Source organism: Lonchura striata, chromosome 1A (assembly GCF_050655825.1).
Source record: "Lonchura striata isolate lonStrDom1 chromosome 1A, ASM5065582v1, whole genome shotgun sequence".
Lineage (NCBI taxonomy): Eukaryota > Metazoa > Chordata > Aves > Passeriformes > Estrildidae > Lonchura > Lonchura striata.
The window spans coordinates 24,622,705-24,647,755 of NC_140741.1; the positions used below are offsets into that span (position 1 = coordinate 24,622,705).

The window sequence follows — 25,051 nt, forward strand, 5'->3', positions numbered from 1 at the left end:
AGCACTATGAAACTCAGCAGCAGCAGCTCAGGCAGGGGATGGTCGGTTGCCTGAGGAGACCAAGCTGCACATCTGCCATGGGAGACCAGATCTGCTCTCCCACCTCACATCGCTCAGCATGATCCCCACCCTCCTGCTACATATTGCAAACAAAAACCCCACCAGAAACCACATAATTATTGGTGTTTGTGAGTGCCAGGAAGTTATCCTGTTCTTCCTCCCATGGTGCAGAGGACAAAGCACCTGTTCCCAGTATCTCCCTGGCTGGGGACTGCAGAGCTCCTGCTTTTCCACAGTACACCTCCCACTGCCACCCTTCCAGACAGAAAACCAGAAGCACTGGTGATCACAGCCATTTGGGCTAGGACAGGGCTCAAGAGAGCAAAGGAAATGTCAGGTACAGGCAGGGCCTGCTGCTTCACTGAAGCTTTCCTGCAAGCAGGGAACGTGCTGGCACACGCTGCAGGAGGGATCTTGCTCTGTCTGATTGCTTTGAAGACTGGGGTGGTGGAGGGAGAAGAGGCCAGTTAAATGTGTTTATGTTAGAGAAGAACAAAGGAGAGCGGAGGAGAGTGGGGGTGCTTGTGCCAGAGATGTGTCAGAGATCACTTGTTCCTCCTGGGCCAGAACACCAGCCTGGGACCACCAGCGTAGGAGGAAATGGCCTGTGCAGAGCTGCAATTTAAAGCAGGGAGAGGAAAGTCAGAGCAGAGGGAAGAGAAATCCCAGGAATATTAGGGTAGAGACAGATGTGACACCAGGTGATAAATATCAGATACCAGGCTCCCAACCTGTGAGGTGTGCAGTATGGTGCAAATACACAGCAGCTTACCTGGCTGAGGTCTGGTTCCCCTTGGAAGATGCTGGATTAGGGAAGTTAGGCACCTGGGGAACACAAAGTGTGACCAAGTCAAGGGATGCCGTCAGCTGCACCCCAACTTTGTCATCTGTTGTGAGAAATGAAACGCTGCTGGGAGGAACTACCTTCCTGAGGGTCTCACACAGCCCAGGGCTGAGTGCTGTCCCTTCCACCTGGCACTGCACCCCACAAACAGCACCCATGGCTTGGGCTGTAATCTGAAGGCTGAGAGTAGCCCAAAGGCAACCAAACCCTCAAGTGCAGACACCCTGTGCAAGCCAACAAACCTTCTGCTGCAGACCACAGATGGGTGAATTGGCTGAACTCAGGCAGGGAACAGCTGGGCGCCTGTGGTTGGACAGAAGTGTGCAGCAGTTCCAAGGGTAGATGTAGACCAGATTCCCTAACTGTGGTATCCCAAGGAAAAAAGGCCCTAACACTCACTAAGGCTTTTTCAGTCTTTTGGGGAGGAAAGTGCATCATCAACAGGTATTTCAGAGTTCTCAGTAATATTCCATGGAAGAAGAGATGGCTCAACAATCACACTGGTTCTTTGGCATTGCCAAAATGCTCCTGCAGATCCACCTGTATTTAATACTGCATGCCTTCTCTACCTAACACTTCTTATAACTCATTTTTCAAAATGCAGAATAAAAAGAAGTTGGTGGACAACACTATTTGCAGAAAAAAAAGATAGACTTGAACTGGAAAAAGAGTCCTGGTTCAAAGAAAGAACTGGGAAACATTTTATATTTTTCCTTTCTTTTTCAGGTGGTTAGGAAACTAGCATTTGACTTCATGTAGCACAACATATAACAAAAACTAATATCAGCTTTGTAATAGGAAACCAAAATTGACAGCTCTTATTGAATGCTAATGCATAAACACTGATGATCAGAGAACTTAAGGCATATATCCCATCCATATGACAGCATCTCTACGGTACTCATGATTTCTCCTTGTGAAAAAATAAATTTGTCCCTTAATGGTAAGGGTAAGTAGAAGTTGAAAGGAAAATTATGTTTGTGAAATGCTTATTTTTAAATGTGATTTTTTTAAAAGTTCCCTTACATTCCACATCAAAAAAACCAGAAGTATTTATAGACAGAAACTTCTGAAGGGAACATAGACTTCTGCAGAAGATTTGAGACCAATTTTTCTTTCAGTCACTGGCAGCTAATTCACATTTCTCCATGAAATGATTTTTGTTTTAAATTCAGCAAGTGTGTTTCAGACCTCTGAAATGGCAATCTGGAGCTCTTCCATTGACGAAAGGAGGGGAAAACAAGAAGCTGTAAGTTCAGACCCACAAGAACTCACAGCAGTGCCTGTAAGTACAGGTGCTGCTTCTGAACCTGCACAAACACAGTATTTGAACCTAAAAAACCCCTTAAGAACAAAGCGATTACAACAGTGAAATACCATTATGCCTTCTAAGATCCTGCACTTAAGGGGATGTTTCATCAAAGGCACTGCAGCCCATCAATCACTATCTGCTCCCCTACACGAGTCCTTGGCAGGGCTCCACTCTTGCTCTGGGGCGCTGTTCCCTGCAGCTGCCCTCCTGTGCCGGCATCCCACCTTGCAGGCAGGCGCCATCCCCTGTCCAGCGAGGCCAGGGTCGGCACGGCCGGCAAGGACAGGTCACAGCCATCACACTCCTGTCAAAACCGAGCTGGGAAAACAGCACTGCACTGCCCTCCTTGTGTCCTGCAAGATTTCTGCCATCTGCACATTCTTTGCAAGATCCAAGTCACAAAACGCAACGTGTTTCAAGCCCGTGTACGGATGAAATGTCTGTTGTCTGCTTTCAAGTGCACGGAATAAACATGACACAGATACACTGCCACGTTCATCTTCCCATTTTATTGTAATTCCCCAAAATGATCCAGTGGGGTGGTCAGCTTTCCCTCCAGCCTTGGTTAATGAATGTAAAAGAAACATACTAAGTCCCATCACATTGAGCCTGACCCTGAAATTGGGCTCCCTAAAATCAGAGCCGTGGGGCACAGTGAACAGCATTACCCAACCCAACTTTCACATGCTTAGAATTTTTTAAAATGTTGGATTAGGACATCCCTAAGTTACAGCTTTTACTAGGCAAACAAAACCTCTCAAGGCAACATACTCAAGTTTGCTCAGCTTTTCCAGAAGACTGTGGAATGCCTACTTGTCCTGAGCCAAGTTCACCAGGTGCTGTGTTAAATGGGAGAGGCTGGGGTAAGACTCTCTCTCAAACTAGCTAGCTCCTCTCAACCTGAGCAGACTACTCGCAACTCCAGATTTCCTACCCAATTACCACAAAACATGTCACAGTACAGACTGTGCATAAAGGCACCTGCAGGACAGCCTCTCCCTGCCCACAAGTGCATTACCCTGTCTATCAGAGTACTTCCACATGCAGAAAGAGCTCCAGGCACTCAGGTGTGGTGACAGCAGCTCTGGTCCATACACCACCTTCACTGATGGAGGTGGTCTTGCAGCACAGCACTTAGTGACTACTCAGGTAGGTCTGAAGTCTTGCCTGAGAAGGGAAATGGAAGAAGGACTGCATATAAAAACCAAGACTTACTTATTTCTTTGCCCCGTCCTCACAAGAAAAGAACACCATGTAACAAGGAGGGGCATTCATTATGGCTAGGAGTGGTTAAAAATAGGTGTATCCTCAGCTGTTGTGTTTCCAGAACAGGAATGTGATATTTGAGCATCCTACAGCGTCCAAGAGGTGTGGGAAGATGATAATTCTAGTCAGTTTTGTGTAAGGCCTGGAGACATGGGTGCCTTGTCGGCTCCTAGCCTTTTATAACAGCAATAGGTCTCAGTTTAATAGCTTTCTTGCTGATGCCAGCTTCATGGCAGGTGTTAACCACATCAGTCACGTTCTTGTAAGACTCTGGTGCCTGGAGGGGGGGAAAAAAGAAAAAAACTATAAACAACTAATAGTCACAGGAAGTGAGGTGTACGCTTTTGAAATCCACTCTTCACAAAAATAACCATATAAATGGAGGGTGTAGAAGTAGGTGAACATTTTGAGAATCTGTCCACCTTATGTATCTAAAAAATCTGTAAGACACTTAGCTTTCTAAATAACCTCTCATCATATTTCAAATAAAATATTAATTATTTTAATCCAGTTTTTCAGATAATGAGTGCCCTAGCATGTTAGAATGGCAAGCCTCATTATCTAGTAGGAAGTGACTCCAACTTCTTCTTTACAGGTAGCCTTTAAATTTTATCTTCACAGCTCCTTAGTGACAGCAGTCAAGGTTTAACTCTAGAGTTTCCACCTCTGGCCCCTGTTCTGATGAGGAAGCTGCTCTTATAATACAGACTTTAATGTGATCAACATATTCATATAACACCAGCACCCAAAAAAGCATGGTGCCAAATGAGTAATACTTTTATGAGTGAGGTTCTGAACAGAAAAGGCATGCTCAGTGTTAATGCAGAGGAACTGGAAGTCATAATATTCAAAGTTCTCTGACCATTCAGTTCTCTTCTTGAGCAAATACAGGAGCTCGTCTTAAAGGATGATCTTTCAAGATGCTTCTAATCTACATAAAAGCTGCAGTGTAAGGTAAATTTAAAGCAGGGAGAACATAATTCAAGAAGAAAATCCATAAAACATAGCTACTTTTGTAGATGCTCACATAAAGATAACAATTATCCGTATCACCAGGCAGAAGAAAAAAACATACCACCCCAAATCCTGTCAATCAGGCATCTTCCCTTTCAGCATGCTTTTAGGATAGAGAACGCTTCATATAATTTTCCAAAAAATTTGACAGCTCTATCAGAAATCACACAAGCTGCATATTTAGAGTACTGGCAATTGCTAAGCACTGCAAAAAAATCAGGTCAGGGAGGGTCATTCAGCCAAGGAGCAAGACCCCCTTTTTCTTCTACAATAATGAAGTACTAAACTCACTTCTTCCATGACCAGTTTGGGAGAAGCAACACGGATGGCAATGCCCATGTCAGCCAGTTTGTCCAGTACGTCCTGGAAGTCCAAGTTACGCCGAGATTTGGCTCGAGACAGTGCACGACCCTAGGCCAACAGTTTTGTTAGTTCTGTTTTTTGTAGCAGTTTGGAAAAACAAAACTCTTTCATATCAAAAAACCCATTACTGCATTAGAAGCAAACACAGAATGACTGAGAGCACAGACTACAGTAAACCCCAACACAGGAAATTAATTTGGCCTTCAGATCACAGGCTCCTACAAATCACACCTCTGGTATGATGGCTAGGAAAGTTACATTTGTGTAACACACTCGTCTACAAATGTCTTTTTACCCAAACCAAACAGTATTCAGGACTTGGAATTTACTGGAAGATGCTTCCCTTCCTCAATCATTGTCTCACACTATGAATAACAAAGGAGGAAATGCCCTCTAAATACTAAGAAGTTTTATATATAGGCAGCCTCAGCCCAGTTAACCACCCTCGTTAGTTCAGAGGTACCAAATTTTGTAAAAGAAGCTTATTCTCCACATCTTCATCCTAACATCCGACTTATAAAAAGCAGTATCCCCTAGATTTTCTGCAGAAGTAATCTCAGCTACTCAGTAAGAGACAAACACTTCTACCTTGCGGTTCTCCTGGACAGGGACTACTGGCAAGGCTACTCTCTGCTTGTATTGACCAACAGAGGAATCACACATTGGATGACCCTTCAACAACTTTGTTCTCTGCATTACAGTCTCATCCCTGAAATAACTTCTGGACTTACAGCTCCATGGCAAGTAGTTCCAAAGGTCTCAGTCATGCCTTGCTCTGTGCCAGTGAGGACATAGCTACAGGTGCCCATTGTGCCACCAATCAATACAGGCTGTCCAGTCAGCTGTGGATGCAAAGAATTCATTCATAAGAAAAAGCTGAAAAATCTTATCCTTAATAAAAGTCTGAGAGGAACTGTGTCTCCAGAAAAGGAAGTCAGATTAGCATTCCTTGAGAGCATCCCTGGCTGTCTCAGGTGCCAAGGATTCTAGAAAACTAAATGCACTGAAAGATGCAGACCAGTAGATCAAAAGCCTAGTGTCCAGCAGACAGACAAGGCAAACCACTGAATCCTAAAGTCCATAAAGGACTTCTTCCCTTTCATGTTCTTCCAACCATTTTGGGTGTGGAGCTCAGTGTCTCAAAGATCTAACACACACACACAAGCTGAATACTGCAATCCCACCAGGGTTTCAGTGCTGCTACCTTAAAAAATTAACTCACAGAATTTAGGTATCTGTTAGGGACCCTAAAATTGTCTGATTAATCCAGAATTCTCTATTTCCTTCTCCCAAAGCTAAACTTACTTGATAATCAACAGCAATAAGAGGATGGTGAGGAGGGAAGGCTCTGGTTGATCCCTTTCTGTGCACCAGCAGAGTCCTCTCCTTTCCATCCACGACGTGCTGCTCCACTTTGGCAATGTTGTGAGACACGTCATAGATAACGTGCATGTCAAGGTCATCTGGCGTTGTGTTGAAGACTTTGGCGAAGGCCTAAAAAGACAGCAAATCAGGATGTGAGATACAAGATCATCACAATTCAGCCACAGGGGAACAGAATACAACAGTGTTGAGAATGACAGAATTGGACTGCACAGATTGTTTCTCTGCCCACTGGCAGCTTCCTGTTGTAATTCAGTCAGATATCAATTAAGCAAATTTGTGCAACTCTGAAAAGCTGGCTTTAGCAACAAAACCCCCAGTTTTCTTGCATCTTCTTTTTCCAGCTCAAGGCATTTTCAAAAATACTGCTCAAGCAGCTTCTGCCAAATACAATCCAGTGATGTTGAGAGGCTTTGGATAGATTGGCAAGACTGCAGCTTTGTGCAACTCTCCCCAGGAAAAAAAAAATTAAGAAACATAAAAATGAAATTAAGTTAAATAGCGCAACTACTCTTTGTTCTCTATGTCTGAGATGAAGCAGGAAAAATACCTGCATCAGAGACAACTCTGCTCCTACCTGTCGTGTTAGGAAAGTCATGGAAGAGCGGTTAACCCAGGCATAGTTGCCAGCAGCTGCCATTCCCTTCAGGTAATCCTGTCCCTCTGCAGAGGCAATCCTGGCACATGCCAGCTGGCGATCATTCACTATGATTTTGTCCCGTTTCATAGCTTTCTCCATAGCCACCAGTGCATCTGGGAAATAAACACAGTAAGTCTAAGTGACTTCTTAATTTTGCTGCAGTCTTTGAGATTAACAGGGGTATCTGTAATTTATATCCTAAAACTGAACTCATCTGTCCAATGGTCAAGCTCAAGGCTATTTCTCAAATGCAAAAGCAAATCTGTGGCAGAACATTATCAACTGTTTGCAAACAGATTACACCTGACCAAGCAATTCAGGATGCTCTCAGCAATTCACTGTAAAAAATGCTCTTTGGTGTTGGAGTTTGCTGTCAGTGACAAGACCATGCTGAGCAGTTTGCCCCAGGTAGCTACACCAGTCAGATCATACCTGTGGCAACCTGGTGGCCCAGGCCTCTGCTTCCACTGTGGATCATCACGCACACCTGCCCTTTGTGGTCAATGCCCATTTTCTTGGCAGCATATTCGTTGTAAATCTCATCCACCACCTGAATCTCGGCGTAATGATTTCCAGCTCCCAGGGTCCCCAGCTGCCAATCACAACACACTGATCAGACAGGACCAGGAAAGCAGCCTTTGGGAGCACAGGGGAGAGCTACGGCAACAGGACACATTGCTACAGCAAGGTTTTGGATTTAGAAAAGGTTTTTTTTGGGGAAAAAATATTCCCATGTAAACTGAAAGGAAGCAGAACACACTTTCCTTTTTGTTCAAATTTGTAACTCCCTATGCTGTTGGAACAAGACTGTGATTAAACAAGAGGATCTATATATAGACTGTGCTGCCACTTCATAAAGAAGTTACAACATCTTGTTAAGTAGATGTTCAGTAGATTACAACAAGATATTTAATTTCAAAGCCAATTTTTTTTCAATTCTGTAACAGATGACTGCTATTTTGGGGTTAAAATGCTCTAATTTTGCACTACCTCAATTAATGAAGAATAATATCAATTACTACCAAGATACAAGAAAGCTTTACAAATGTGCCATTAGTATAGCCATCTCAAATTGTTCCACACAGCAGTGAGACACCATACATAGAAATGAAATTCAACTCTTAAGTTGTGATTCAGTTATGAGCTACTTCCATTTATTATTTTATCTTTTCTTGCCCTGCTATTAACTTGCTAAGCAAATACAGATGAAAGTTGAACACTAACTTGCCTATCTCTTCAAAACAAAATACATCTGGATGTGGAAATGCCACCCAATGTAACTTCCAGTACCAGATGTTAACAGATGAAAACCTGATGGCACCAGGGACCTTGGGTAAACCCAGTATTATTCTCCTCTGTTGCAGCTCTGTCAAGAATTATTCAGAACTGACCTCACCATCTCACCTTTCCCCCTGCCCAGAAATGTTAGAGAGTTTCAAGAAAAGACACAGAATTAGAGAACAACACTCTAACATTTATATTCGAACCCTGTGAGCCGGCACAGCCTCCCTGAAACATAACATTACCTGAGGCAGGCCCCTTTTCTTTGCCCTTGAAGAAACTTTGTTGGGGTCAGCCTGTAGCATTCTTCCATATTCCTCACAGTGCTCCTTGTCCTCTGCCCAGGCATAGCCCTCTCGGAGAGACCAGTCCACACCCATCTCCAGTGCCTCTTCCAAATCCCTGCAATCATCAACACATAAGATGATTATCCTTGGATATACTCAAAACTCCACTGGATATGGCCTTAAGCAACTTGATGCCCTTTTTTGTTAGCCCTACCTTTACATTTAGATCCTTCCCATAAGGAGTTGGATAAGATGACCTCAAAAGATCCCATCCAACCTATATTATTCTATTATGCTATAGTCAGCCCCCAGCTCTCCTAACAAGTCCAGTTTCTTAATACCTCATGAAAATCAAGCTCTACAAATATATTAACTTTTGGTACATCATCATTTTTTCCTCTTTGCTGGTTGAAAAACATCCTATTTTCTATCTATAATCCTATTTCTCATCTGTTTTAAAAAATACCTTTTTGTTCATAGAAATTTTCAGAAGAAATGAGAACCCAGCAAGAACCTTTAAGGGGTTTAAATGGGGGAAGAAAGAGCTGACTGTGCTTTGATGATTATGTCAGTCCAGGTAAGGCACATATGCAGAAAGAACAGAAAGCATTTTAGAATTACTTTTCCTTTCTTAAGTCTCCCACTGACAAATCTTGCATCAAAAAAAAAAAAAAAAAACAACAACAGAGATGTCCTCTCTAGTGATGTGTGCACAAAGTCATTCTCTTACTTGGCATTCATGGGGATGACACCTTTGGAGCCGACACCAACAGGAATATGGTCAAACATAGCCTGGGCGAGCTGCTCTTTCACAGGCTGTACATCACTTTCATCCAAATTTGTCCGCAGCAAGCGGACACCACAGTTGATGTCAAAGCCAACACCACCTACAAGTGGAGAAAAAGCCATGTCAGGGAACATGTACTCAAGACTGTAATCTCACTCCTTTTCCTGTGACAATAGTGGGGAAGAAAAAGTAGAACTGCATTAAGCTTCATTTTAACAGACCTACATGAAGCCTCAGACTTCAAGACACAGCTGTACGATTGCCTACAGAGCTCTCCATTTACAAAGTAACCCCAGCAAGTTGACAAAGAGAAATGGACACAGTTATAAAACACACTGCCCATAGAAAGGAGAGAGAATGTTCCTCTTCTGCTGCCTAAGGTCAGAAGAAAAGTGACAGATCTGAGAATTGGCTCCCTGACGTAAAATGTTCTTGAAAGCAACTGCCAAAAGTAATTTTTTTTTTTTAATCTCACTAGAATAAATAATAAATAGTTGTAAAAAGTAATAAATACTTACAAGGAATACTAAACTTCAGTTATTTGTATTTTGCTTAACCCTTACTATTTATAATAATAAATTCTTTAAGACAACGCCAAATGTAAAAGATAACCATACCACCTTTAGTATGAAGGTTCTGGTATTACTAATGTTAGAGCAGAGATACCAAACTAAGAGACCTTGGGTCTGAGTCAATCAGGAACACCTGACCTGATCAAAGCAAAACTGAAACATAGGTATTATCATTCATGACAACCACACAAGCTTCAGACTGTCAGTAACCAAAGATCTAAGTGTTTACTAAAAAGACAGACATACGGTATGGTCATGTTTTAAGCGCAGAAATATCCTCAAAAGATGTTTTCAAACTACTCAAAGGAATCAGTCAGTTCTTTATCAATCTGATGAAACTCCAAGGTCAAAGACTTCAAAACTAAGGGACATCACAAGCTAAGCTCCAAACAAGGACAATTCTTCCTGTACTGTTTAGCTGTTCTCAGTGTAACTACCTGCTTCATAAAGAATAAAGATTCTAAGTGCAAGAATTAAGCACCTCTTAACTCCCTATAATTATCATATTTTTTGCTTTTTTTCTGAATGCAAAGTACTGTAAAGTCCTGTCATTTTGAAAAGTATTTCTCAAAGGTATTTCTCAAAGCAGGTTGAGTCAGTCATCCTTACCTGGTGAAACCACTGCCTCAGGATCACTCATATCAAAGGCAGCCATGTTGCCAATAGCAAATCCATAGCCAGAATGGACATCTGGAAGGCCTATTGATCTCTGAAAGGCAATTTTAAAGCTTTATGAAACTCGATGCTGCAGAGTCGCCTTGGTTATACTTTGCCTTGTGGTAGTGGTAGTCACATTTGTGAACAAATCTACCAAAAAGGGAATGGATGTTCAGATATAGGTGAACACATTAACTCAGGTGAGGATCTAATCTCCTGCACTTACAGGACTGTCAAAAAAACCAGAGCAGATCTCTGAAACAAACACCCTGTGACACCCAGAAACTAGAACTTTTCAGTATCTATTAAAATGCTACCACACACTGAAGTGAACAGTACTTTTGAATGGCATCTTTGCTTCTTCTGCCTCTCCTTACCATCACCAAGAAATCCTTCTTCGTTTGGAGTTAAAAAGTTAAGATCTGAATATGTAGATGATTGTAACATCTCTTCTACAAACTACCAGCCAAAATTCCCATTTTAGAAGGTTGTTACTATTCTACCTTACTCCATTTTGGCCTGACCCCTAAGTCATTTAACAGCATTATGGTCTGCCTTTTCCTGCATCCATAAATTCAAAACTTCTGCCAAAAGAGACAAGTAAAAAAATTCTGTTATTTGTTACTTATTACTATATGCAATATTGAATGTGAAAATGAATATTTCCACATTGTACTTCGCACTTCTTGAAAAGAGTCACAGGTAAGCATTTTCCTCCTGCATCATTTTATCTGATGCTTTGCTTCCAAAAAGGCACAGGATGAGGGAAGGCAGTGTTGAATGCATATGAAGTCTCACTATTCACATGAAGCCTGTAACAATAGTACAGACAACAGTACCACCTCCTGCTCTCTCCACACTTGTCCATGTAATCCAGAGCAAAGGCAATTCAAAACCAACAAGCAGTTTGTGTGAACAGTGGGGAAAGGTGGCTCAAGAAGGTAGTTAAAACAGCATGAAAAGCTCTGTGTCAAAAGACAAGCAATGAAATAAGTGGCTACCTCCCTCTCTGACAACTTTGTTTTTCAGCCTGCCATTGCAAGCACTCCTTACTGAGGCACACACACTGCCTTGAGAAGAATTTTGGTCCACACCACTTCTCATGAGAGAGTTTCCATTTTGAATGCAGTAATTTCAGGCAAATGGGAACAGAAAAATATCAGATTTTCAAAGCAGACACTCACGTGAACAATGCCAGGCAATGCAGCCACATTCCCAATCTGTTTCATAGCAGGCAAGAAGCCACCCGCACCTGAAAAAGATTTTTTAAAAAAAGTAATCTGATAATTTACCATAATAATCACAATGAAACACTTTCTAAAGAGGCTGTTTAAAACACTGGCAAAAAGAAGCTGGCCACCAACAAGACTTCTAGTCGGGTACAAAGAGCACGGCGCGATGTCCCGCTGCCCACCCGCTGCCTGCTGCGCCCTGGGCAGACGTGCGGGCCGACAGGACAGCTTTAAGTTGTGCCAAGAGAGGTTTAGGCTGGATATTAGGAGTAATTTCTTCGTGAAAAGGGTGATTACACATTGGAATGAGCTGCCTAGGGAGGTAGCGGAGTCAGCGTCCCTGGAAGCGTTCAGGGAAAGGATGGACGGAGCACGAAGTGCCACGGCGGTGGAGCCGATGATCGCAGGGATCTTTCCCAACCCGCCTGGTTCTGTGTCACCCCCGGGGTGTCCGCTCCCCGCCGGACCCACCTCCGCCGCGGCAGGCGTTGCGCAGCTCCTCGAACATCAGCTTCTCCAGCGGGTCGTTCACGTAGAAAACGCCCTCCACCTGCGGGGACAGCAGTCAGCCGCCCGGCTCCGCTCGGACCCCGCGCCCCTTACCCCGACCCGGGCACCCCGGCCCCCTCCCACGCACACGCATGTTCGGCACGAAGCCCTTCTTGATCCGCCAGCAGTTCTTGTCGATCTTGTCCAGGTACTGCAGCTCATCGTTGTAGCTGCGGCTCATGGCGGCGGCGCTCCGGCTCGGCGGATCCCGGCGGCAGGAACTGACGCGGCCGCGGCGGCAGCAGCGCACAGGAGCCGCCGAGGCTCAAACCTCCTCCCTCAGCCCTGCCTCCGTCCGTCTGTGGGAAAACCCCAAGTATTTTTTAGAAGGGCCTGTGCGTGCTGACCCCCGGGGCAGAGTAGCTTTGGCCCGTGGGGTGTTTAGGCGGGGCAGGCAAAAGCTGCCTGCACCCCATCGCTGATGGTTTCCTGCTAGGTGTTGGGGAGGCGAGAACCGCTCCCCGTCCAGGTTTGGCCAAAGCACAAGCACCTATGCACTGCAGGGCTGGCGTGGCCCTCTGCAGAACTGTGGTCACATTTGCATGCTAATAAAGTACCAAGAAAGGAGGAGAAAGAGAGAGGCTAGGATAATATATCCATGGGAAGTAAGAAAAGTATCTAACTTTCAATTCAGACGAAGACGTCAATTAGCTTTAGAGGACTTAGCGAGAAACACTGAAGGAGTTAAATGTATCTAACCTAGCTAAACAGCACAAAAGAAGCACAAGATTTGAAGAGTCACAGGGAGAGATGGAGAGCAGTAGTGTCATTGCCTCAGGTCCTGTTCTGCATCTTAAGATTTATGTTAAGCCACTGCAAAGATTTTAGTTCCCATTGTAACTGGGGCAGTTGTCAGTTCCACAGTTCTGGAGAGGGCTCACTCCCTACTTCATGCATGATGTGCAGAAGGGAAGTGTTTAAGCTTGTTACAGTAGAAAGATATTAGCAGCTGTATCTGCCCTAGCAGCATTTTGACAATGTACTTTTCTTAATTTTAAGAGATTATAGAATCCTTCTGGAAGCGTATAGACAAAATTGTATTTCAAAAGAGTCATTAATCTTAAAAACATCTTTGCATCAGTTAAACTATAGAATAAATAAATGTCAATCATGTGTTACATGTTCTCTTTTGGGTCTGCTTGTTACCACCATTGAACCAGCTAACCACTTAATCAGCTCTTTTTGATTCCTAGCACCCCCTCTTGCCCCCTACCAGGATGGGGGTTGTCAGAGCTCAAGTTAAACATTTCAGCAGAACTGGACAGTGTTTAGTCTTCAGAGTCACATTATTGACTTGATTTGAAGTTCATTCTTAACAAGTGGTCTCTCTTCTCCTTTAGTGTTTGTAGTGGCATCAGTCAAAACACATATCCCTGTGGGGAGAAGGACAGTCATGGACATACTATGAATTAAAATGAACATTTTATTTTGGGGTTTCTTAATTTCAAATTGATCCTGGTGTTTAAGGTCCAAAAATCTACTGAGAAGAGCTGAGCCTTGGAAGTAACAAGTTTTATTCATCTCTGTCCTTTGAACTTTGCAAAAGAGCTCCATCTTTTCCTGTGTGCTATCCCTTTGTACCATGTTAGTGACAGAAGGGAATCTAAAGATCATACAACCTACTCAGGAAGGTTCATCTGAACCTTGAGGCAACTAGGCAGACATCACAAGGTGGGATTATTTTTTTACCTAATTTGCGCCACTTAAGAATTAGCCATATAATCTAAACTTGTCCTTAAAGCTTCCCCCTCTGTCAGCACATACAGAGCAATGAGCCTGCAGAGAACAGTTCATCACAGTTATAAATCACAGAATGGGTGGGGTTGGAAGTGACCTTAAAGACCATCCAGTTCCATCCTCCCTGCCATGGGCAGAGACACCTTACACTAGATCAGGTAGCTCAAAGCACCATCCAGCCTGTCTATGAAAACTAAGAATTGTTTTTCTTATTGACCATAGCCATCAGACTGGGACTGGAAGTGGAAACTCTAGAACTAGAGCCTGACCTCTAGCTTTTAGATGGGAATCTTAGTCATTTTGGTAGGGCATAGCAATTCTGTGTTTTCTCTCATTCCTTGTTACTGATGAGGAGACTGGTTAGAGAATGTGAGGGGGGAATGGGCACTGCAGAATCACTAAAATCCTTCATTCACTATTAGTCTGTAGGTGCCGCTGAAAGCAGTCTCCGAGCAATTATAGTTTGTAGGGAACCAGGTATGTGGGAGGCAAAGAGCAATTTAAAACCACCTTTGCATTTAATTTCCTGAGTTGTGTTTTGTGCTTAACCGCTAGCAAAGATTTAGGAGTCTCTGCAAAGAAAAACTTCCAAAAAACTGAAAATATCCTTGAGAAGTTGTTAAGCAAGTAGAGAAATGCAGAAGGTTTACTCATTTTCTGGGCATTAATTTGTCAGCAATGTCTTTGTACTGACTGGTTACTTAGCAACATTCTGTATGCTCACACTAAGGGCTAGTTTTGGAGAAGGATAACCAGAAGGCAAAAAAGTATTTTCTGACCGCTTTCACTAGCTACTTTTGACTACTAGGCTCAGTCATTATCACCAGTTATTAATAAAATACGGGCATCCTATGTGCACAAAACTGAATTCTTCTCCCTCTCATATTCCAAGTACTCAACAAGACTGTGAGATAGCAGTAACTCTAATTTGATGTGATTGGCCAAACTTGAACAATGTCAAACCTGTTTTTACACTGAATTGAAACTCGCAAGGCTGAAAAATCTGTACATTTGATCACATCATAGTTATATATTCAGTTCTAACTTTTCCTCTCAGAGAAATATATGTTTGTTTCTAATAGAATTTTACCATAATTAGAGATCTCATTTTAAACACATTTTTACTAGTTAAGTAGATCAAATACAGCAAATTTCTGGCACTATAGAAGGTAAATAAATACCTTGGGGAAAAAAAAGGAAAAATAGAGATAAACTTTCATAAAGGAAAATCTCACCTGTACAATTGTAATGTGAGGTCTTGTCAAGGTAACATTGGCCAGATTGGGAAGAGGAAATCCTTTTGATAGTTTAGCTTTAAAAAAGAAACAAACAATGATGTAGGTATGCATTAGAAAGATAATAAACACTTGCCCATCAACAACAATGTTTATCCAGAGACTTGTAGGTAATTTATAACAATTAGCCTCTTAGTTTTCACAAGCAAGCCTGGGAGGTTGCTAAGATGCTCATTTACCAATAGGAAGAAAGAATTACAAGTGCTTCTCTCTTGGCAGAGTGTTGCAGCCAAACCAAGGATTTTGTGTTCAACACATTACATACTGAGTAATTTGTCCCTAATGATCCCTGAGGGATTGTTAATACAGCTCTACCATCATTAGAACCTGTTCCCATTTGTATCCATTAGCTGAAGAAGATGATGTTCATCCCAGTATAGAGGGCTGACACAAAGCTGTATGTCCCTCCAGGGCCTCAAATAAGATTCATGAGAGGCAAAATCTCTGTTCTGGTCTAATAAAAAGGAATACATTTCACATATAGTGGTCTCAAGCAGGTGTGCAGATGAGAGATTTTGTTTTTCTTCCTGATGCATCAGGACCACCTAGACTGAGATGAAGGCAGATAAATTTTTACTTTCCTAGCAATTTTTGCCATTTTTGCAGAACAGTGAGAGAAAGCACTTACACCCCTACAATCTTTGCCTTCCACTGCTTACTGGCTGATGGTCATTTTCCATTCCAAGTTAATGGGAGCTGACAACTTAATCAAAAAGTCAGCAGATGTTCCTAGAATAACCCATTCTGCTGGAAGCTTTTTAGCTGATACTTTGAAATACAGCCTTACCATTAGCCGATGGAATTACTTCAGTCTGTAAAATATAAGATAGGATGTTCTCCAGAAGCAAGACCTACCACAGACAAGAAAACTGAGTTAGCCATCATTTCCTGATGGTGGTAGAGTGTCGTTCCCTAATCCTGGGTGGAGTTAGTAGGCTCTTAGTCAACTTCCAGTTCTCTTTTGGCCTCAACGAGTCATAAACTCAAGTGAACTTTAGATCTTAAGGTTTTGGAATGATGCAAAGGAAGTGAGATGCAAAACGCAAATGCATTTCATTATGGTTGGCCAACACTTTAATTTAAAACAGTCTATTTGCTTTATTTATGAGATAATTTATCACCAATAGGAAAGCAGGACCAGAACGGTTCTAATCCTTTCTCCTCAGCTACTCAGAATGGATTGATTATACTGAGAAAGAAATTACTCTCTGTGGGGGCATGGGGGCAGGGTTTTCCCCTGCAAGGCTGCAACTGCACTATTTCAGGCAACTGAGGGAAATATCTTGACTCTCTGTCCTTGCCAGAACTCTGAGCACCTTGATGAGCACCCAGGGAGTGCCCGTGCCTCAGCCATCCCTGTGACCCTTGGATGGTGCTCTGCTCTGCTCTGCTGCTACAGGTCAGCTCACCTCTGCTTCACCCTGATAATTCAAGAGATCTCTGCTAACTGCAGCCAGGGCAACTACAGAATGTCTCATTTGCACAGCACTAGCTTACCCCAAAGAATTCACTTTTAAGTCCAGAATGGAGAGGTGGCTGCCAGAAGACAGGAAGAGAGCCACTTGGGAATGAAGCCAAATGATTTAGAAATAAAGATAAAATTTAGCTGCTTACTCTTTAGCCTTGATATCACTAATATTCTTGGTTTGCATTTTCTATATGCTTCAACTACCCACTTACCTCAAAAGATCCAACATTGGAGTGGGCTGGGGATAACTGGAGAACTGGAGAGAAATGAAACCAGAGGAGTCACTGAGAAAAGATAAACACAGTTATTCTAAAAACTGTACAATCACTGCTGTAGAGCTCCAGGCCTTAAGAAGCATCTGAAAAGAGATTTTTTTAAAGCATTTTCACACACTGCATACTGCTATATAAAGATGTGGTTTTCTTGGTGCATTGCTGAGCATCCATGCAAGAGTGTGCTAGAAGGGCTGCAGCCAGCAATTTGAGTGCCAGCTGGAAAGTGAAGAGGGAAACTCTCAGATGATTTATGGTCATCAAAACTGCCCTGCGTGCTTAGTTTATTTAGCTCAGAGGGGAGAGTAGATGTAAAAAGAAGGGAAGTCCTGTTAGACCACTTCCCTGCAGCAGTCCACTGGTGAGAAGTCCCATGGGGCCATTGTTCTTGTTAGAGAAAAGCTTCCTACCTCCTCTAAGCTGTACAAGTGCCACCAGATTAAGAGGAAACTAATGCAGGTGAATTTGCCAGCAAAAGAAATTTATAGTTATCTGGTCATATGTCTGAACTACTAATGTTGGGATTGCTAACATTGTTTTCCAAAGGAACTCTTTTTCATCCCAGGTTGGATTACCTGTTCAAACATAGCGAGCCCATCAATTTCTGATCAAATATGTTCAGAGGAATGCTGGTGTTGTCTGCCTGCAGAATAAAGAAACCATGGATTACCAGACATAAAAACCCCAGGACCCTTCCTGTGAATTGGTCACTAATACATAAATACCATCTTTCCAGTAATGCATGGAAACTGTTCTAGGTAAATGTAAGTTTCTCATTGCAAGGCTACACACAGTAAATGTCAGTAAACATCCAAATGTTTATTTGGATGGCACTGACAAGAGCTGAAATGGGGGTAATGAGATGTGATTAATCAAAGTCATGAACAAGATGCCAAGAGGCATGACTCATACTTGCAGAACTGTCATTCCAGAGAACAAAACCTTGCTTATAATCAGAGCCACTTTATGTTGGGATTTTTGTCCATCTGTAAGAAAATGTTCTTTGCCGTGGAAGTGTCATATTAGGTTAGTTGAGATCATGCCTACACCTGTGACTAAGAGGAACCTGCATGTTTATGTATCAGAAATTTGGCTTTTTTTTTTTTTTTTTTTTTTTTGATTCTTGTACAGAGTTTTAGAAGAAGGAAGGAAGAAAGAGATTTAACCCTAAGTTAAATGTCAGCTTGTTTGTGCACTTACTGTCTTCAGTATGAACAGAAACCGGGTGGTTGAGTCTGGCAGAATGGCCAACACCTCCACGGAGCCCTGAGTCTTTACTGTGAAGGAATCCCGCTGTAAGCTGATGATAGGGATTTCAGTAGACATTAGCTTCAACATCACTGGGTAGGGTGCTGAACATTTCTCTACCTGTAAGATTCAAGGACAAAGAAAAAGATCCGTTCTCATAGAACGGATCAGAACACAGCATTTTCTCACTTTTGAAGCAATAATTTTGAAGTATTTCCTTATGATGAGGTTAAAGATAGCTGCTAACATAAGATTCTTTCAGGTAAGCAGGAAATAAAGGAAATAAAGGAATGCGGTGAAAAGTTCCTTCCATTTGAGGAATACAAATTTTTCTATATTATTTCAAGAGAAATTAAACACTTGAAATTAAATGAACAGAGGATATAAATGGACTCTGAATGTGGTATTTAGTCACACAATAAAAGAGCTCATTCACTTTGAAATTCACCCATCTCAGGAGATGTGTTCCTCCTCTGAACTGTCCTCAGAGGAACCTCACTCTGCTCATTGCCTGAAGAGTGAATACACAAATATAAAAATATATAACAAAGTTCAATATTCAAAACGGGGTGGGGGGGGGGAGGGGGGAATATTCACATTAATGCTCATGGCTTTTTACGGAGAACATTATACATGACTACCCTTGGAGAATTCTTATATTTCTGAGGAAGAAACTTAATAACATCTTGGAAACAAACAAGAATGTGAAGTACTTGGAACTATTAGTCTGATTTCACCCATCCTCAGCTCATTTTTGGTTTCTCATCGTGTCTCAGAAGGCTGGTGGAAGCCATGCATGCTCATATTCTCTGTCCTGTTATATTCATCTCCTTCACCTAAAATAAATGTAAATCCTGTGCATCTGCCTTGTCTGTTCCATAGGATGTAACATTTCCTGTCCATCTGTTAGCTCATTTTCCTGCACATGGTCCCTTCCTAGGTTTTCTGCTCATCAGTCACAGGCCAGCAGTAAAGTAAAGAGAATTATGCAGGCTTGGGGAGGAGAAAAGCAATTTTTCTTAGCTGAGACTGCTCTTAGATGTCTCTCAAAGCAGGGCTCATGACTGGAAGCTTTTTCCTGCATGGAGCTGATTTTAGGTAGGAACAGCTGTGGCTTGGGCACGGTGCCTGGAGAAAAGATTGATGTGCAAGGTTATGGGCCAAGATTGTGTTTGGTAACAGTGCAAGTCATTCAACTCATCATGGGCTGGGAAGTGACAAGGCCCATCTGCTCTGATGTTACAAGGTGCACGTGCCCACTTCTCCAGTGCAGGAGCCCCTATAAGCCTTTGGCATACACCAGTAGTGAGGTGTCTTGACAGCCACACTGGGTGGCTTCCCTAAGACTTTGTGAAAGTAATGATACTCAATTCAGGGATGATACTGCTAAATATCTCTGTGTTTATATTAAAATAGCTGCAAGTCTGAAGGAAAAAATAAAAGACAAAACAAATGAGTTACCAGATTTGACCTTCATGGAAAGCTTTTCTCTAAATGCATTATTACAGTCATTTCAATGCATCTTTGATTTTTTTGCCTGTCAGAAATATTCTCAGTACACTTGAAGCAGCTTCCCATTAATACATGACAAAAATAAACCCTCAGAAAGCAAATTCTTAACGTCGTTATAGTTTGGGCTTCAGTCTCCAAGCCACAGATGCTGTGCTTTGACATATGCTGTGCTTACAAGGCCCCTGTAGTATTTTAATTCTAAGAAGATCCCTCAGAAAACAGCCACTGAGGCTGCAAAATTCTCCAGAGTTGATCCCTTGTCCCTGTTAGAGAAGTCTGTGCCTCAGGTCTACAAACCCCTTATCTTTTGTAACAACGTTGGCAGTATTTGGTTCTTGGCTCAGTGGAACTTGGCATGCCTGGCTGTGGCCTGTAGCATCTATATAGAGGGTAAGGGAAAGAGAATAACAATACCCTGGTATTTATAATCTACTGTCTCAGGACTCTACAGACCATCTGAGAGCTTTCTATGGCCACATACTGACATCTGGCAGGTCAAAGCCCTAACTGAGCCATTCTGACCCCATTCCTCTGTTCCTGCTCACCTCCTCTGCAACGATCATGTTGAAGGCCCCTGCGGTGTAGTAAGCAAATGGGGACATCTGAAAGAAATACTCAGAGAGGGCAAGGTACAGCATGGAGTCACTTTGGTCTGGGATTGTGAAGGAAGCTGCCACATAGGAAGAGTCAGAATAGTTTCCAGCTGGGAAGACTATGCCCTAAAAGTTATTGTCAGAGATTAAAAAAAAACCAAAAACAAACTAGAGTAAAAATATAACTTTACCATGACTGCAGACAATGAATGCTACTTTCCTTGACTTTGCCCCAGCTATTCATTTGGTATATAAATTAATATGAATGCTTTGTAGTAGTGCATGAAGACTCGGTGCTGTCAAGCAGGTGGTGAAGGCAAGTTCCAGCATTTGGACATCTTCACAGATGAGGCCCAAGATTTGTCTTTTGTGATACTGGTCACCTACCGAGGACAGTCTGCCACCTCAGATCACCCTCTAAATTAAGGGTCTAAATATTGCATGAAGAATGTGACTAGTGGTCCTCCTTTTTGAAAAGCCTTACTTTCTCCTTTCTTTATCTCCAGGAATTTAAATCTGAGAACTGCTGCTTAAGAACTAACCAATGCCTCAATTACAAAATTGATCTGTAAAACCAGAGGTCTTTCTTGGTCAAAATCAGCACTGTATTCTGTAATCAGAATCAAGTTGATAACTTGTGCAGATAAAAGGCACAGACCTAAAATGCCTCTGTTGTATTCTGCATTACCCACCATATTGGCCAAGCCTTGCAAATCTAATACTTCCAAATGCATCCAAATGATACAAAAAAGTAAAATTGACAGAAAGAGATGAAGACATTTAAAGGTTAAAGTTTTTTTATGTCCATTCTATTAGTTCTGTTTCTGTTTAATCTCAAATGTATTTTGTCTGTCTTTATTTTCTCATCTAGCTCTAATGTTCCTGCTGCCTTTTAAGGACTATCAAAATGCTTACAAAGTGCTGAATCACAGTTGGTGACCTCTCCATTCAATCCTCACTTGCTGGATTTGCTAGTCTTTGTATATTTCCCCACTTATATTGGACAGTAGCTCTTGGAACAGCCATGATTTTACATCTTTAGTCTGACTCAAGTCCCTGCTTAAAATCTAGCTGCTGCAATACTCAGAAGAGTTTGACAGCAGCTGCAGAGCTGGTGTGCTAAGACTAGTGTCTACCACACAAGCAGATGCTAATGTTTGTTCCTTTTGGTTTTCACCTCTCTTATTTCCCTATTGTCCATTTTTTACTACTTAATTTATAGGATCTTTGTGACAAGACTATCTTTTCATTTGGCCTTTGTACAGCACCAAGCACAAGGCAGCTTAAACGTAATTAAGGATCTCAGATACTATAATAATGACAACCACCTTCAATCAAATCACCTTTTACAGAATAACAGTGAAGTCATTTTAGAATCAGGAACTAGTCAGATTTTAGTTTCAGTACATAAAGAGATTTTTTTTCTTAATTTGAAATAAACTTTCAAGTCCTCAGACTCTGAAACATTCCTTGGTCTCCCATGCTTTTGAAAGAGTCTTCTGCCTTCCCATTGAAGAAGCTAGGGGCTTAATACTTGCTCTGATATTAGTGCTCTTTCTTCACCTCTTTCATCTGACATCAGACAACATATCTAGTTAGTCACATGTCAACATATCTAGTTAGTCACACGTATAGAAATATTGCTCTGACTGAACAATGAAGTCCCAGCTATTAATCAACAGAGAGAAAGATGAGGTTTAATAACTTTTTCCTTTCCTTTCCCTTTCCTTTCCTTTCCTTTCCTTTCCTTTCCTTTCCTTTCCTTTCCTTTCCTTTCCTTTCCTTTCCTTTCCTTTCCTTTCCTTTCCTTTCCTTTCCTTTCCTTTCCTTTCCTTTCCTTTCCTTTCCTTTCCTTTCCTTTCCTTTCCTTTCCTTTCCTTTCCTTTCCTTTCCTTTCCTTTCCTTTCCTTTCCTTTCCTTTCCTTTCCTTTCCTTTCCTTTCCTTTCCTTTCCTTTCCTTTCCTTTCCTTTCCTTTCCTTTCCTTTCCTTTCCTTTCCTTTCCTTTCCTTTCCTTTCCTTTCCTTTCCTCTTTCTCTTTTCTTCTATCTGGTTTAGTCAACTTTAACTACTCTCTATTTTTTACAACCAACTCAACAGCAGTTTAAAGAAAAGGATGTGGCTTTTAAATAATTCATTTCACAACAGTATTGTTACAAAGTATTACCGTAACAAATGCAATAATGCTTTGAAATGTCTGTCTTCCAAGATAGTGAGCCTTTATGTTCAGAGTAACAATCACAGTCATCTTATAAATGTGTCTCATAGAATAATGGACCCCACAGCAGTGTAGGCAAACAGCACTACAGGCAAGTGCCTTTAAGTCCAGATCAATAAATGGTTGGAATACTGCTGACAAGCCACTTAAGGAATAGTCTACTTCAACCAAATCATCAATCTGCTTTGCAGCTGTAAGGGTGGTAGAATAAGACACAGAATATTACAAAAACCACAGAAATAATTTTATGTATGCTTAAAACTAAGTTTCTGAAAGAGAATGTCACAAATTATTCCAGAGAGTAGGGGAAAACACAACCAGGGACCTCCTAACATGCATTCTGACCTAAGATTTGATATTTCTATTGAGACTTTCTGTAAAGCACCTTCTCTAATTTGTCTATTGTTTTCTCATTGTGGAAAGTAAGTTTGGTCTAACCCAAAAAAGGAGATGGCCATGTCATTGCCTCAGGGCATAAGGAGGTGTTGGGATTTCTTGTCAATAGTTTTACGAGCATCCCAAGTACCTGTAACTTGCAAGTACAGGAGGGTGCCTGATCTGCTTAGATACCTGTGTTATGCATAAGGTATCTGACCAGCACTTGGGGTGTCTTAAATGCCTGCAAATCTAACCCAAAGTGGTTCAAGTGAGAAGGTTTTTGCAAAGGAGCTTTTTCATTTTGTCTCTGGCAAGTCTGATAAATAGGCAAATAAAACTTAATTTCCAGGCAGGCTAGGAGAACAGGCTTCAGCTTGTAAAGTGCTGTGTGTGCAGGAGGACTTTGAGCATGGTATGGGAAAACTGCCTCAGCATCAGCACTGTGTGGCCTCAAAGTGGCATTTCTCACAACAGAAGGGCACACTGCCACATTTGCAAGTTGAGAATTGCTACCAAGTCCTTGGCTCTTAGAAACACATATTTTTTTGCACAAATAGCCCAGCCTTTATTTAACTGTGGTTCTGTATGCAAGGGAGCAGATGGAGCAGAGGGATTCATATCACTCATGGAGAAATTGCTAAGCAGCTAATGTTAAGGAAGCGGCAGAATTCCACTGATCGGAAGAGAGAAAACAGAAGGAAAAGGTACCACTAATGACTCACCATTCAGTGATCAGAGGTCTCCATCTATCAACTGGATCCAAGCTCTGCTGTTGGGACATGACTACAATAAAAGCACTCTCAAGTTATGGCCTGATTAGCGTGGCTGTATAAGCACCTCTTCCATGTCAGATCTTTCTGCTGCACGACTCACATTCAGCATTTGTTTATCAAAACACCTAATCTGTCTTCTCTTCAGCTAACTGGATCCCCAGTGTTTCTGCTTGGTGCAGTGTAAGCATGTTGTATTCACAGCTGCAAAAAAAAGGAGGGAAGTTTCCAGAGGCAGCCTGGTGGGGGTGACAAAACCACAGCCTTTAATAGTGCAAGGACAAATATTATACTGGTCCAGAATCGTGGAGTCATTTAGGTTGGAAAAGACCCTTAAGATCTATCCCTGGACAGAATGACAGCCATCTCAAGCTCCGTTTCCTCTCAGTGGCCCTGGGAGGCTGTCACCAGAACTACTGACCCCTTTGCCACGATGAAGCTGAAATGTCATACTATCAGTTGATATACTATAATTTCTCTCTGTGTCGCTCAGTAGATGTTTTTTCTGCCTAGCATAAAAATGACCCAAGCCCCAGGATGCTTGTATGTACACAGACAGGGATTTATTCTGCATTGGAATGGAAAAATAACAGCATTTTCCATCCCTACTGCTGCCTTGACTGAATGTATCTGTGTCAGTATCTTGACTATGAACCTGTCACTTTTTCTGGAATAATTTCTTCCTGGCAAAATGATGACTGTGCTGATCAGACCAGAATAGGACTATTACAGGATTATTTTTCTAATTCTTCCTTTGCCACGTTCACAGCACTGACTTGTGAATGCTGTCCTCCTTACACCCCTCCCCTACACAATGTGAAAGGCTTACATTAGTGACCAAGCCCCTGTGAATGGGTTTCTTCAGATACTTGATAAAGAAGTTATCCAGGAAGTTAGAGGGAAGGAAGAAGGCAATTAATGGGTCAAGTACTATGGTCATTAAGAGGAGATCAGATATTTCTGCAGAACATGAATTTAATGGCCTCTTAGTATTATATTCTAGTACACATGGGAGCTTTTTGAAATGTAAAAACTGTCAGAGAGCCACCATTTAAAAAATTATAATTTCAACACTATGTATCTCAGCCTGGGTTAATTAATATTTATGGAAAATGGATTTCTTCATAGGACCACCATCTTATATGTACAAAATAGTCTCTGCATGAGTAACTTCCAAAACAAGTAAAAACTAACAAAAATTTGTTTGATGCCAAAACTTTGGTTCCTTTTGGGAAAAGAAATGAAATCTTGTGAAACAGAAAAGAAAGTCTCCTAAGTCTCCTAAAGACTCTGGAAAGGAGATATGATCAAGTGA

The 25,051-nt window shown here is 41.9% G+C and overlaps 2 protein-coding genes across 2 annotated transcripts; both read right to left on the reverse strand.

Annotated features, from left to right (window-relative positions):
- Positions 1–2,706: 2,706 nt before the first annotated feature.
- Positions 2,707–12,447, reverse strand: RTCB (RNA 2',3'-cyclic phosphate and 5'-OH ligase). The gene is made up of 12 exons (XM_021554001.3): positions 12,336–12,447; positions 12,170–12,248; positions 11,651–11,718; positions 10,419–10,518; positions 9,181–9,337; positions 8,409–8,565; positions 7,315–7,474; positions 6,820–6,995; positions 6,165–6,353; positions 5,591–5,701; positions 4,788–4,907; positions 2,707–3,759 (listed from the first exon to the last, which is right to left on the reverse strand). The coding sequence occupies exons 1-12, from the start codon at positions 12,426–12,428 to the stop codon at positions 3,652–3,654; spliced, it is 1,518 nt and encodes a 505-aa protein (XP_021409676.1). The 5' UTR covers positions 12,429–12,447; the 3' UTR covers positions 2,707–3,651.
- A 2,570-nt stretch (positions 12,448–15,017) lies between these two features.
- On the reverse strand, positions 15,018–24,821 carry BPIFC (BPI fold containing family C). The gene is given in 10 exon segments (XM_085568265.1): positions 15,018–15,296; positions 16,067–16,130; positions 16,960–17,001; positions 17,594–17,662; positions 18,220–18,383; positions 19,634–19,691; positions 20,325–20,498; positions 22,688–22,779; positions 23,689–23,749; positions 24,566–24,821. Coding segments are annotated over 10 exon segments (987 nt in total). The 5' UTR covers positions 24,677–24,821; the 3' UTR covers positions 15,018–15,144.
- Between the last annotated feature and the right edge of the window lie 230 nt (positions 24,822–25,051).